The sequence below is a fragment of the Balaenoptera borealis genome (genome assembly GCF_965194805.1).
Source record: "Balaenoptera borealis genome assembly, chromosome: 18".
NCBI classification, from domain to species: domain Eukaryota; kingdom Metazoa; phylum Chordata; class Mammalia; order Artiodactyla; family Balaenopteridae; genus Balaenoptera; species Balaenoptera borealis.
In genome coordinates this window covers 77,164,539-77,179,719 of record NC_138877.1, presented here as the reverse complement: position 1 = coordinate 77,179,719, position 15,181 = coordinate 77,164,539, and the positions used below count along the sequence as shown (strand labels likewise).

The 15,181-nt window shown below is 40.8% G+C and overlaps 1 protein-coding gene across 2 annotated transcripts in view; it reads left to right on the top strand.

Annotated features, from left to right (window-relative positions):
• COL4A1 (collagen type IV alpha 1 chain) overlaps window positions 1-15,181 on the top strand; it is a 149,282-nt gene that overhangs the window by 79,779 nt on the left and 54,322 nt on the right. For both annotated transcript variants that reach the window (XM_082366216.1, XM_082366215.1), the window contains exons 3-8: window positions 12,667-12,756; window positions 12,862-12,906; window positions 13,953-13,997; window positions 14,105-14,167; window positions 14,648-14,701; window positions 14,852-14,878. In XM_082366216.1, coding sequence (XP_082222342.1) covers window positions 12,667-12,756; window positions 12,862-12,906; window positions 13,953-13,997; window positions 14,105-14,167; window positions 14,648-14,701; window positions 14,852-14,878 — 324 coding nt within the window. The remainder of the gene's footprint in view (window positions 1-12,666; window positions 12,757-12,861; window positions 12,907-13,952; window positions 13,998-14,104; window positions 14,168-14,647; window positions 14,702-14,851; window positions 14,879-15,181) is intronic.

Below are 15,181 nucleotides of genomic sequence, written 5' to 3'. Positions count from 1 at the left end.
GGTACTAGGGGACCATGGGGGTGGCGTGTGGGTACAGATATTTCAGGGGGCAGCGACCATCTGGAAGTGGGTTGGGTAGCTGATGTCCACAGGTTTGAGGCACTGTTTGGGCCCGGGAGGGTGGTTGGGAGCCAAGACCTAGGCTGAAGCCCAGAGGATAACGGATGTCGGGGGAGGGTTATTGGACAGGGGTCCCCAGGAAAACCCATCCGGACATTTGAACCTTCACATTGAGATTTGAATGTATTAATAGAGCATGAGGCCCAGAAACACACCTGTTTTCCGGAGAACAAGCTCCCCTTGTTACTCTCTGATGGGGAAGTGGAACAAAGCTATCGATTAAAGATTAACTATATCAGGAAATGTATACACAAAATTGGACTCAATACACCCACCAGACTTTGGAAAAACATTATCAAAATATTTTGCTTCTTGCTAATTTGGGAAGCTGACTACTTCAGGGGAATAACTTTAAATATTTATACTTGAAATATTTTAAACAGATTACTGCTTTGGAATAAGACAACGAAAGCATTTTAGACTGATTTTTCAGAAAGAGCCTAAGAGACAAATGATTGAAGAAAACATTTGCCACTGCTTACAGCTTTAAAGTGTGTCCTCCATAAGTGATTCTTGGCTCTAATGAAGGAGAAAGGTCTGGAATTTATTTATAAGTCCTTAGAATCTTTGGAAAATTTTAAGGTTTTTTTTGCCACCAACAATTTGTCAGCACTCAAGTGTGCCTGTCGTTTTAGTAAGTTTTTTACTGGATCAGTGAAGCTGGACAGTTTGTTTGCTTTTAGCAGGCTTTCAGGGATGAGTTTTAAATTGTTGGTAGTAAGAATGCACTTAGGGCTCCTTCAAGTTCTTCTTGGGTTGAAGAATGGTTCTTTAGAAAGCGTTTTGTGAAAAACTCTTTATAATTCATTTTTTTTCTCCCCAGGTGATGTGCAAAGTGGATTTTTGTAGATCGGAAAGTATCCACAGTTTTATTTCTTGCAAATGTTGACTAGTCAGAAATATCTATTTTGTATCTCCTCCGTAACTGGCACCCTGCTAGTTTTATATTACGTATGATTTGAGCTTAGCTCTAAAAACCAACCTTCATGGCAATGTTGAAATTCTTAGAATTGTGCCAGAGTTCCTCGTGGGCTCAAATACTGTTTCCATATCAGGATTTGTCCAACGGAAATCTACCCTTGAACATGGCCTCTTGGAGAGGCTTGTGCATGAAGTGCTGTATCAGTGGGCAGCGTGGAGCTGATGACCCATCAGCCGGGCATTGGTGGACCTTGTCCATTAGATGGACTTATCCACAGGCGCTGGGATTTTTCTGCTCAGGAAGCCTGAGGCGGAAAGTCCAGTGTAAAAGCTGCAGTCCAGATGTGGGCAGAGAGAGAAAGGCTTTCCCATTTTACTTCCTGTCCATTCAGCAAGCTCCCTTTCCCAAACCTCGGCACTGTGTCTGCCCCATTTTTCATACAAAGCTGATTATCTGCAGCTTCAGAAGTCTTGGGAGCAAGTCCCTACAAGCCTGGTGATGGTCAAAGGGGGGAGTGTTGAGAGGCTACGTAGGGTCTGCTTGCCCAAACCAACTCGGTGGTTTAGGCAGAGTGGGTCCAGGAGGCTCCTAGAGAAGAGACTGGATCTTACAGTACACGAAGGTCAGGGATTAAGGAGCCTTTTTTTCCTTTTTAACACTTTTCTGCTTTTCTGATTCTTCTCATTCTTTGAATGTGTAAAGATGGGGAATGACCTCATTTCTAGGAAAAAACCTCTTAATTGCCCATCTCTCCCCACCCTCACATATAATTGCTAAAGCTCTTGGCATATGCCCACATTTCCAATGGAGACCACTATGTAAAGATTCCTCATATTGACCATATTAAGTGAAATATCACCAAATCTTGAGAGAGAAAATGAGACTTTGGGGAAGAAGATAAAAAACATAAAACCATGCTTTGGGTGCATGATTAGTTTACTCTTTCGTAGTTTAATATTGAAATGTTAAATGCATGAAACAGTAGTAATGATAGAGCGATTATGTGAAACAGTCTTCAGTATTATGTTTAAAGAAATGTAGTTAATTTTTTTACTGAAGTATAGTTGATTTACAGTGTTGTGTTACTTTCAAGTGTACAGCAAAGTGATTCAGTTATCCATATATATATATACACTCTTTTTTATATTCTTTTCCATTATGGTTTATCTCAGGATATTGAATATAGTTCCCTGTGCTCTATGGTAGGACCTTGTTGTTTATCCATTCTATATAGAATAGTTTGCATCAGCTAATCCCAAGCTCCCACTCCATCCTTCCCCCAAATGTAGTCTACTTTATTTTTTTATTTTCTTTTTATTGAAATACAGTTGATTTACAATGTTGTGTTCATTTCTGCTGTACAGCAAAGTGACTCAGTTATACATATACATATTTTTTCCATTACACTTTATCATAAGATATTGAATATAGTTCCCTGTGCTCTACAGTAGGACCTTGTTGTTCATCCATTCTATATAGAGTAGTTTGCATCAACTAACCCCAGACTCCCCCTCCATTCCTCCCCCAAATGTGGTCTACTTTCAATTGACACATACGTTCTTTTAACGTTCCAGGTATATGTCTCGTGGGGCAGAGGAGAGTCAGTGTTCGCATCTTCTTCTTAGGAAAACCAGGCCTTTTCAGGGTTCTGGTTGTGTATTTCCTCCCCCTCTCCTCTCCTCTGCACGGGTGGCAATATTTCTGCCATAATGTCAAGCTGCATGGTGTGGATGAAGCCCAATGGGGACTCATCCCAGAGCTTTTCCATGACCCTGTGACACTAATCGGAGTCTTCCCACCACTTTCCCAGCAGTATTGGTATTCAGGAAATGGGCCTGCAGATGTCTGATTGTTGCTGGGCTCAAGGAATTGGACTTGTGGAATTTTTGGCTCAGTCCTGAAGTCACCCATTGACTGTGACCCGTCATCTGAAATAGTTTCCCCATCACTGAATGCTTGGTGAGCTCTGGCTCCAAATGTGAATACTTTCGTTCCATCAATTATTTGCAGTTTTGCTTGGAAATGGAAATCTCAAGGCACCAGATGACGGAAGGGGAGAGCTGATTCAGTATCATGTCCTGCCCACACTGTCTCTTCCTGTGGCTTCTTTGGCCAGTGGTGGTATGTTAGCCAGTCTCCGTGGTGCCCACAGGGCTTTGGATTGGGAAGGGGAGGCCTGGGATCCCCTCGTGCCCAGCAACCATATTTTACTCCGTTTTAAAGCTTTTAGGCTACGTAGATAGAATCCTACCTCACCCTAAGTCCATGTGATGCTACTGGGTATTTCATCATCCAGTTACCAACTTTAACTGAGTCAAAGTTCGTGCCAAACGCCGAGTGAATAAAAAATATCCCTGCCTTTAAGTCCTTACTTCCAAGAGACGGACACCCAGCTGCAGAATCTCTGCAATCAACATCCCTTGTTGGGTGCGTTCTGCTTTCTGATGGATGAACAAGCACATGTAGATGGCTCTGCCCAACAAGTTGGTCCCCCGTCGAGAGGGGGCTCAGGTCTTGGGCAGCATCTTTCCTTGGGCATCAGCGCACTGTGAAGATCCATGATGATATTATTTTATTTTTATCTTTTATTTTTATCTTTTTGGCCGTTCGGGTCTTAGTTGCGGCACACGGGATCTTCGTTGCAGTGCACGGGCTTCTCTCTAGTTGTGGCGCGCGGGGTTCTATGTAGCTGTGGCGTGCAGGCTCCAGGGCGCGTGGGCTCAGTAGTTGTGGCACGCGGGCTTAGTTGCCCCGCGGCATGTGGGATCTTAGTTCCCCGACCAGGGATCGAACCCACGTCCCCTTCATTGGAAGGCGGATTCTTCACCACTGGACCACCAGGGAAGTCCCGATGATCATATTATTATTATTATTTTTTGAATTTTAGAATTTTATTTATTTTTTATACAGCAAGTTCTTATTACTCATCTATTTTATACATATTAGGGTATACATGTCAATCCCAATCTCCCAATTCATCCAGCACTACCCGCCCCCCAACACTTTCCCCCCTAGGTGTCCATATGTTTGTTCTCTACGTCTGTGTCTCCATTTCTGCCCTGAAAACCGGTTCATGTGTACCATTTTTCTAGCTTCCACATACATGCATTAATATATGATATTTGTTCTTCTCTTTCTGACTTCCTTCACACTGTATGACAGTCTCTAGATCCATCCATGTCTCTACAAATAACCCAATTTCGTTCCTTTTTATGGCTGAGTAATATTCCATTGTATATATGTACCACATCTTCTTTATCCATTCGTCTGTCGATGGGCATTTAGGTTGCTTCCATGACCTGGCTGTTGTAAATAGTGCTGCAATGAACATTGGGGTGCATGTGTCTTTTTGAATTATGGTTTTCTCTGGGTATATGCCCAGTAGTGGGATTGCTGGGTCATATGGTAGTTCTATTTTTAGTTTTGTAAGGAACCTCCATACTGTTCTCCATAGTGGCTGTATCAATTTACATTCCCACCAACAGTGCAAGAGGTTTCCCTTTTCTCCACACCCTCTCCAGCATTTGGTGTTTGTAGATTTTCTGATGATGGCCATTCTAACTGGTATGAGGTGATACCTCATTGTAGTTTTGATTTACATTTCTCTAATAATTAGTGATGTTGAGCAGCTCTTCATGTGCTTCTTGGCCATCGGTATGTCTTCTTTGGAGAAATGTCTATTTAGGTCTTCTGCCCATTTTTGGATTGGGTTGTTTCTTTTTTTAATATTGAGCTGCATGAGCTGTTTATATATTTTGGAGATTAATCCTTTGTCTGTTGATTTCGTTTGCAAATATTTTCTCCCATTCTGAGGGTTGTCTTTTTGTCTTGTTTGTAGTCTCCTTTGCTTTGCAAAAGCTTTTAAGTTTCATTAGGTCCCATTTGTTTATTTTTGTTTTTATTTCCATTACTCTAGGAGGTGGATCAAAAAAGATCTTGCTGTGATTTATGTCAAAGAATGTTCTTCCTATGTTTTCCTCTAAGAGTTTTATAGTGTCCGGTCTTACATTTGGGTCTCTAATCCATTTTGAGTTTATTTTTGTGTATGGTGTTAGGGAGTGTCTTAATTTCATTCTTTTACATGTAGCTGTCCAGTTTTCCCAGCACCACTTATTGAAGAGACTGTGTTTTCTCCATTGTATATCCTTGCCTCCTTTGTCATAGATTAGTTGACCATAGGTGTGTCGGTGTATCTCTGGGCTTTCTTTCCTGTTCCATTGATCTATATTTCTGTTTTGTGCCAGTACCACATTGTCTTGATTACTGTAGCTTTGTAGTGTAGTCTGAAGTCAGGGAGTCTGATTCCTCCAGCTCTGTTTTTTTCCCTCAAGACTGCTTTGGCTATTTGGGGTCTTTTGTGTCTCCATACAAATTTTAAGACTTTTTTGTTCTAGTTCTGTAAAAAATGCCACGGGTAATTTGATAGGGATTGCATTGAATCTATAGATTGCCTTGGGTAGTATAGTCATCTTCACAATATTGATTCTTCCAATCCAGGAACACGGTATATCTCTCCATCTGTTTGTGTCATCTTTGATTTCTTTCATCAGTGTCTTATAGTTTTCTGAGTACAGGTCTTTTACCTCCTTAGGTAGGTTTATTCCTAGGTATTTTATTCTTTTTGTTGCAATGGTGAATGGGATTGTTTCCTTAATTTCTCTTTCTGATCTTTCGTTGTTAGTGTATAGCAATGCAAGAGATTTCTGTGCATTAATTTTGTATCCTGCAACTTTACCAAATTCATTGATTAGCTCTAGTAGTTTTCTGGTGGCATCTTTAGGATTCTCTGTGTATAGTATCATGTCATCTGCAAACAGTGGCAGTTTTACTTCTTCTTTTCCAATTTGTATTCCTTTTATTTCTTTTTCTTCTCTGATTGCCATGGCTAGGACTTCCAAAGCTATGTTGAATAATAGTGGTGAGAGTGGACATCCTTGTGTTGTTCCTAATCTTAGAGGAAATGCTTTCAGTTTTTCGCCATTGAGAATGATGTTTGCTGTGGGTTTGTCGTATATGGCCTTTATTATGTTGAGGTAGGTTCCTTCTATGCCCACTTTCTGGAGAGTTTTTATCATAAATGAGTGTTGAGTTTTTTCAAAAGCTTTTTCTGCTTCTACTGAGATGATCATATGGTTTTTCTCCTTCAGTTTGTTAATATGGTGTATCACATTGATTGATTTGCATATATTGAAGAATCCTTGCATTCCTGGGATAAATCCCACTTGATCATGGTGTATGATCCTTTTAATGTGTTGTTGGAGTCTGTTTGCTGGTATTTTGTTGAGTATTTTTGCATCTGTATTCATTAGTGATATTGGTCTGTAATTTTCTTTTTTGGTAGTATCTTTGTCTGGTTTTGGTATCAGGGTGATGGGGGCCTCACAGAATGAGGTTAGGAGTGTTCCTTCCTCTGCAATTTTTTGGAAGAGTTTGAGAAGGATGAGTGTTAGCTCTTCTCTAAATGTTTGCTAGAATTCACTTGTGAAGCCTTGTGGTCCTGGACTTTTGTTTGTTGGAAGATTTTTAATCACAGTTTCAATTTCATTACTTGTGATTGGTCTGTTCATATTTTCTATTTCTTCCTGGTTCAGTCTTGGAAGGTTATACCTTTCTAAGAATTTGTCCATTTCTTCCAGGTTGTCCATTTTATTGGCATAGTGTTGCTTGTAGTAGTCTCTTAGGATGCTTTGTATTTCTGTGGTGTCTGTTGTAACTTCTCCTTTTTCATTTCTAATTTTATTGATTTGAGTCCTCTCCCTTTTTTCCTGATGAGTCTGGCAAATGGTTTATCAGTTTTGTTTATCTTCTCAAAGAACCAGCTTTTAGTTTTATTGATCTTTGCTATTGTTTTCTTTGTTTCTATTTCATATATTTCTGCTCTGATGTTTATGATTTCTCTCCTTCTACTAACTTTGGGCTTTGTTTGTTCTTCTTTCTCTAGTTCCTTTAGGTGTAAGGTTAGATTGTTTATTTGAGATTTTTCTTGTTTCATGAGGTAGGCTTATATTGGTATAAACTTCCCTCTTAGAACTGCTTTTGCTGCATCCCATAGGTTTTGGATCATCGTGTTTTTGTTGTAATTTGTCTCTAGGTATTTTTTGATTTCCTCTTTGATTTCTTCAGTGATCTCTTGGTTATTTAGTAACGTATTGTTTAGCCTCCATGTGTTTGTGTTTTTTACTTTTTGTTCCCTGTGATTGATTTCTAATCTCAAAGCATTGTGGTCAGAAAAGATGCTTGATATGATTTCAATTTTCTTAAATTTACTGAACCTTGATTTGTGACCTAAGATTGATCTATCCTGGAGAATGTTCCGTGTGCACTTGAGAAGGAAGTGTAATCTGCTATTTTTGGATGGAATGTTCTATAAATATCAATTAAATCTATCTGGTCTATTTTGTCATTTAAAGCTTCTGTCTCCTTATTTATTTTCATTTTGGATGATCTGTCCATTGGTGTAAGTGAGGTATTAAAGTCCTCCACTATTACTGTGTTACTGTCGATTTCCTCTTTTATAGCTGTTAGCATTTGCCTTATGTATTGAGATGCTCCTATGTTGGGTGCATATATATTTATAATTGTTATATCTTCTTCTTGGATTGATCCCTTGATCATTATGTAGTGTCCTTCCTTGTCTCTTGTAACATTCTTTATTTTAAAGTCTATTTTATCTGATATGAGTATTGCTACTCCAGCTTCCTTTTGATTTCCATTTGCATGGAATATCTTTTTCCATCCCCTCACTTTCAGTCTGTATGTGTCCCTGGGTCTGAAGTGGGTGTCTTGTAGACAGCATATATATGGGTCTTGTTTTTGTATCCATGCAGTGAGCCTGCATCTTTTGGTTGGAGCATTTAATCCATTCATGTTTAAGGTAATTATCGATATGTATGTTCCTATTACCATTTTCTTAATTGTTATGGGTTTGTTTTTGTAAGTCCTTTTTTTCTCTTGTGTTTCCGGCTTAGAGAAGTTCCTTTAGCATTTGTTGTAGAGCTGGTTTGGTGGTGCTTTTAAGAATTCTCTTACACTTTGTTTTTCTGTAAAGCTTTTGATTTCTCCATTGAATCTGAATGAGATCCTTGCCGGGTAGAGTAATCTTGGTTGTAGGTTCTTCCCTTTCATCACTTTAAATATCTCATGCCACTCCCTTCTGGCTTGTAGAGTTTCTGCTGAGAAATGAGCTGTTAACCTTATGGGAGTTCCCTTGTATGTTATTTGCCTTTTTTCCCTTGCTGCTTTCAATAATTTTTCTTTGTCTTTAACTTTTGTCAGTTTGATTACTATGTGTCTCAGCGTGTTTCTCCTTGAGTTTATCTCCTGGGACTCTCTGCGCTTCCTGGACTTGGGTGGCTATTTCCTTTCCCATGTTAGGGAAGTTTTCAACTATAATCTCTTCAAATATTTTCTCGGGTCCTTTCTCTGTCTCTTCTCCTTCTGGGACCCTTATAATGCAAATGTTGTTGTGTTTAATGTTGTCCCAGAGGTCTCTTAGGCTGTCTTCATTTCTTTTCATTCTTTTTTTTTATTCTGTTCTGTGGCAGTGAATTCCACCATTCTGTCTTCCAGGTCACTTATCCGTTCTTCTGCCTCAGTTATTCTGTTATTGATTCCTTCTAGTGTATTTTTCATTTCAGTTATTGTATTATTCATCTCTGTTTTTTTGTTCTTTAATTATTCTAGGTGTTTGTTCTTTAATTCTTCTAGGTCTTTGTTAAACATTTCTTGCATCTTCTCGATCTTTGCCTCCATTCTTTTTCCGAGGTCCTGGATCATCTTCCCTATCATTATTCTGAATTATTTTTCTGGAAGGGTTCCTATCTCCACTTCATTTAGTTGTTTTTCTGGGGTTTTATCTTGTTCCTTTATCTGGTACATAGCCCTCTGCCTTTTCATCTTGTCTATCTTTCTGTGAATGTGGTTTTTGTTCCACAGGCTGCAGGATTGTAGTTCTTCTAGCTTCTTCTGTCTGCCCTCTGGTGGATGAGGCTATCTCGATCATATTATTTTAAAATAATAATAAAAATAATTATTAATAATAATAAAATAATTATTTTTTAATTATTTGAAAAAATAATTCAAAATTTGACTAAAAGATAGCGATCCCATGTTGGCTATTGAAACAAGCATAATAGGCCTCTGACAGTAAGATTTTTGAAGACTGCTTACTCTAGATATATTTTGTGTTAATTTCAGTTTTTGTTGTTGTTAATGATGTTATCCTGTATTATCCTTAGAACCTTCACACTATTTCGACCTCACCATCCTGCGGGCTTTATCGGTATTTGGATTTTTGACTAAGATTTGAAGGGGACTATATTCTAGCATTGGATTTCCATCATGAACTTGTTTCTACAGGTATTTTAAGAGGAGGGGAAATAATTGGGTATTACAAAAAAGACTCTTTTATTCCCACATTTTATGGATTTTTTTTTTAAAAAAGGTATGCCCTTCTCTAGATAATAGATGATGCAAAATTTGTAAGTTGCTCCATGCATGAAAGTCTATTTCATGCCTAATTTAGAATGGCTAATTTTGATGCCAAGATTATTCTCCATGGCTGTATTCGTTCGTCTTTATAGCATTGTGTTTTTTTCTCCTCAAATTCTGAATTTCATAATTTGAGGATATAGTGATAGTCACTTCCATGGTTGGTATATAAACTTTTTTTTAAATTAGTACAGTACACTGCACTGACGTTCACGTGTTCATGAATAAAACCGTTAGATGCAGTTGCCTCAGAACATTTTGGGTAGTATTGTACAAGCTTCTCTTTCTCATTCTCCACTTTAAGTTCTTGCTGCTGTGGTAACAGTGGTTGTGGATCTCACTTGGGCCGCCATGTCGTCTTGGACCTTGCCTCCAGCACATCACGGGAAAGAGATGACTAAGGGGTCCTGTTTCTCGGTGATTTTAACTCTGTACATTCAGCCTTGAACCCCAGCGCACGAGTGGTCACAACTGCGGAGTCTGGCTTAGAAAGGACCGGCATGAAAAGCCTTTGCATGATGTGCCCAGCTCTTTGCTTTTCCTGTAACCCTCGTGGAGATTTGCTGAAAACTTGGAAGAAGAATTGGGCCCACGTGCAGCGTGTGCTGTTTGCCAGCTAATTGTATAGCTGACTGAATGCTTATCCTGTCTGTTTGCTCTACTCTGGTGCCCAGAATAGCCTTGGACGGGGTACGGGATATTAGATTATTCATGTGCACTTTTGTCTGAACAAAAGATTAGGAAACAAAAAAAAATATGTGCGAGATGGCAAGAGCCATGTCCACGGGGGAGTCACTTCCTCTTTAGCTACTTAATTTCAAAACTCTTGGGATACAGAGCTTGCTTAAGTGTTCCGGTGACATTTGGGAAAGAATGTGGCCCTGTGGTGAAAGCCAGGACTGGGAATTCAGATTTCTGAATTCTGTTCCCAGGAGCACGCAGGGGTCACCCAGTGACATGTGATGCATCAGTGAAGCATCGGAATCCTAATTTCCCTATCTGTAAAATGGACATAAAAGGGGCTAACTCGATGTGGGTGAACTATTTAATATTTGCTGGGAACCAGCTTGCTCTAGTGACCTAGAAGAAACACAGACGGAGGTAGAGGTTGACCTCATTTCTATTTGTGGCTTTAGTGCTGACTCAATGAGAAACTTGTAGAAATCAGCTAATCTGGCTCTGGGTCTCCATGCAGTCCACGATGAAAATGAGAATTATAAAATCTTATCTGCACTGGGTCTCCTAGTGATACTGCCGATATTAACTAAGTACTAAAAATATGCCACCAAATGAGTTAGGAAGCTTTTCTGCTGATGTGCCTTTCGTATTTCCTTCCCATCTCATGCCAGGTTATTTGAGGATACTCAGTTCAGTGTTCACATTTTTTAGCCAGCAGTTCAATTCTATTTTGGGTAGAATTTTCCCACATCTGAATCAAGGGAGGAGGTTGATATGATGTCAGCGTACAATCCGTCTCCAGCGCCAGGATTTTGTGCGTTTGTATCTGCTGTTATTTTAGGTTAAGAATGAATGTATTTAAGTAGCTTTACATTTGAACAAGTCTTGGTCTGAGAATGTTTTTCTTTCCCGGGCCTCAGGGAGTACGAGCCAGTGTTCTGTGTCAAGTCCTATGCTGGGCTCTGGGGAATATTAACATCTGTTCTTCCTGGTTGATCCCTGGATGCAGCTGGTCCAAAGGGCTGGGCCAAACTGCAGGGCTTAACTTTCTTTACTCCATTTAGTATCTGATGGTCTCCTCTAGAGTTTGAAATAATCTCTTTCCCATTTATTCACACACTGTTTCTGGCTTCCTGCCTTTTACACTTCCAATGACTCCCACGATCTGTGGAGGCCCAGTGGTTCGAGACCCAAGTTCAGAACCATGTTTCTGCATTTTAGAAAATGCAACAGACGCACAATTCACCAGCAAGTTCTGGGACTGGCTGAGTGGTTTGGAAAGAAGGATGACTTTGGAAGTTTGGGTTCTGTGTCCTATCATTTATGCAACGTTGAACAACTTTAAGTAACTCTTGGTAATGTGCTATTTGGGGTGGTAAATGTTTATGTGATGTAATGTATAGCTTGTCAGTTTATTTTTTACTTTGAACTAACATAACTGTAGGGAAAGTAAGAAATCGTGTCTGTAATCTCCGACATGCCTTCTGTTTTTGAAAATGGGCTAAAGATGCGTACTTAATCTACCCAATTTATATTGTGAGATTGCACCGAAGTCCACATACTGTGAAGAGAATAGGTTTTCTTGAATTCCTGTCCTGATTTGGGGCTGTTTCATACTGGCAAAAAGTGTGGCCGTCTTCTTCAATATCCTTAATCAGGCCACTGGGTCACGGATGCTTGCAGAGGAAACTATTTCTTCTTCTTAGTGTCTTGTGCTCACATGGCCTAGATCTCCATTCTCTGACATCCAGCCTGAATTGTCTTTGCCTGTCTCTTCACACGTTCATTTTCATTTCTTCCTTCACGGGCCATCTCAAAGCCAGAATCACAGTCTTTCTGAATTGCACCCACGTGTGTGGACCCTAAATAATATTCGTTATGTTAAGAATAAATTTTATTTATTTTTGCTCCACGAGGGCAGAGACCGTAATTAAACCTCGAGTCTACCTTTGCAAAAAAAAAAAACAGTTTTTTTAAGAGATGCTTATGAAAACCCATCGTCAGACTGTTGATTGCACAGAAAAGTCTCAGCATCTTGTGCTGAAACTGCCACCATGAGCTCTGCCTACACACCTCCTAAAGGGGAGCCTTGACTGATGTCTGCTCACAGAATCTCAGCGCTGTGTCTGCCGACAACAAGAAGATTCCACTCATCAAATGAGGTTCTAAGCCATTCAGTGAAAAAAAATCCCCAGCTATCTGTGATTTTATTTCCCCAACAAATTACTTAGCCTTTAGAATATAGTACATAGAAAGCATTGGGCCAGGGATCACATATGAACATCCCTGCCCTCAAAAGAGCTAAAAAAAGAGCAGAGAAAAGTCTCTGAGATGGGACGTAGGTGGCAGCATCTTTTTTCAGATGCTCGTGGTAGGCTGGCTGCTGGATGACGCTGAGTGAGGCTGGTTTCTCCTTCCACCTGCCCTGGTCTGACTTGCTCCTTCGTCCTCTGCAGGGAGAAAGAGGTCTCCCAGGGTTACAAGGTGTCATCGGGTTCCCGGGAATGCAAGGACCTGAGGGGCCGCAGGGACCACCAGGACAGAAGGTGAGCTTGGCTGTCGTGGGCGCAGGGGGTCGGGGGAGTGGACTTTAAGATGATCTGTGTTGCTTTTGTGACGAGTGGTCATCGTGGCATGTCTGTCTGTTCCAGGGTGACACCGGAGAACCAGGACTGCCGGGAACTAAAGGGACAAGAGTGAGTACGGTTGTCATTAAGTTGGTAATGACTGTGGGTGGGATCTGATACAGCGGTGCTTCCAGGGGGAGGGCTCTTCACCCTCCCCACCCCCAGACAATCCCGAGGGGCACCCTGTCCCCTCCTTCCTCTGCGCCCCCCTCCCTCTGCCTCTGTCCTCGGAGCTCAGACAGCGCGTGTCCTGGGCACGAGGGCCCCGGATGGGTGGAACCCGCGTCCTGGACCTGCAGCCCTGCCCCTGGAGCTGCTCACTTCTTGTCCTTTGTACACGTGCTTTCTCTCCTCTCTCCTTCCTCAAGGATTCCTGCAGGCGTATTTAATTGGGGGAGGGGGGATGACACACCTACAGATCTTTGAAGAAAGATGTCTTCATTTAATGTGAAAAATGGTAACGTGTTCAGAGCTACACTTCCTCTTCCTTCTTCAGAGTCTGCTTTCTTTGCTACTCCCATTCCTGGGACATGCAAGCAGGGAGACCTTTGAAAGTAGAAAAATAGGAAGACACTGTAAAATGTAAACATTTTAATTCTGTTATTGTTACTTAGTGGAAAGGGAAGTGTGCCTGATAACCTGCCTTCCTGGGTCTTTAGGGCACAAGATAGGGGATAACATTGTAACTGTCTGGGATGGAGAATATCTGGATTTCAGCCAGAAATAACTTTGATTTTCTTCCCTCAATGAACTGATTTATGCCATACACTCTACTTCCCAACTGTTTGAGATTTTAATGTAAATTTATCTATCTATCTATCTATCTACCACCTAGAAATTACAAAGGATGAAATGAGGGCAGAGTTATTTTGTGGGTGTGCAGCCTTGATTTTAGAAGTATTTAATCGTCAGCTTTTGATGAGGAAGAGTTGCTACTGAAACGCCAGGCCGTCTGGCTCCCTGGGCTAGGCCCTAAGACGCCTCCCTCTCTGCTTAGGGTCGATGTTCCAAATGTCAATAATTAGGGTCCGACATCCTCAGCCAGGGGGATGCAAGTGGAAGGAAATGATGTTCTCCCACACTCAATGAAAACTTTTTCATCTCCATCCTTACAGGGACCCCCAGGAGCATCTGGTTACCCTGGAAACCCAGGACTTCCTGTATGTATAAAAAAGGCACCTGCTTCCTTTATAAGACGTTTGATGTGGGTTATGGCAACATCAGTGATTTTTCTGATTTGGCTACTTGTTCACCTTGTTATTTGCAGGGTATTCCTGGCCAAGATGGTCCTCCGGGTCCCCCAGGTATCCCAGGATGCAACGGGACGAAGGTAAATTTAGAACCGGGAGCCTCCCTGCTTGGCGCGTGTTTATCTAACTTTGCACCTGGAGAGGTCAGGCAGAGTTGTCCCGTGAACACAGTTTTAATTGCCACAGTTGGAAAGTTCCTCGTCTTACACCTTTCTTTATTTGGTGAGGAAACACTGTTTTCCCACGTTTAATGTTCAGGAAAGACATCATTGTGCCTTTCTATTTAGTAGACTTTTATTCTAAAATTGCCTTAACCACTAAATTTCTCACCTATAATCTATTACTAAAGCAAATAAGAAAATGCTATTATTAAGTCTTGTCTCTATTAATTAAATTCTCAAATATTATATTTCTTCTATCATGAAGCAGCACTGAGCAATATAGCTTGTAACAATTTTTAGAAAATGATTTTCACCAACAAATGAAGCATACCTGAAGGGTAGGATGGGGTAACGGATGGGAGCACGGCCCTTGAGAGTGACTGTCTGCTGTCCCCCCAGGGTGAGAGAGGGCCTCTGGGGCCTCCGGGTTTGCCTGGATTCGCTGGAAATCCCGTGAGTATTGGGCTGTTACGTAAGAATTTCTTCGGTGCTAATTTCTCTCTTCTCATTCCATTGCCTTTCTTTTCCTTTTTTTGCCCTCATATCATAATGCTAATGTTGTTTTGAGAAAAACAAAACTAATACCAACTTCTTCTTTTCTAGGGACCACCAGGGTTACCGGGAATGAAGGTACGTTATTTTATTTTACTGGATTCATTCCAGGCTTCTGTTTAAAACAGACGCCATAAAAATAACTTTACTTTAAATCACTTTGGTTGATTGATTGCCTATTAACCTATTTGTCTAAACTCTGCTACATTAAAAGAGTACTTAAGTCCTATACACAGACTTAAATTTTAGAATCTAAAGTTTCAACACTAGGCACAATTTCTGCATAGGAAATAAGCAGTGATGGAAAGCATGGTGTGATGGGAAATATTAGTGATGGGATGTGAGTCCCTGATGCTCCTTGTCCAGAACCGTGGGTGGGGC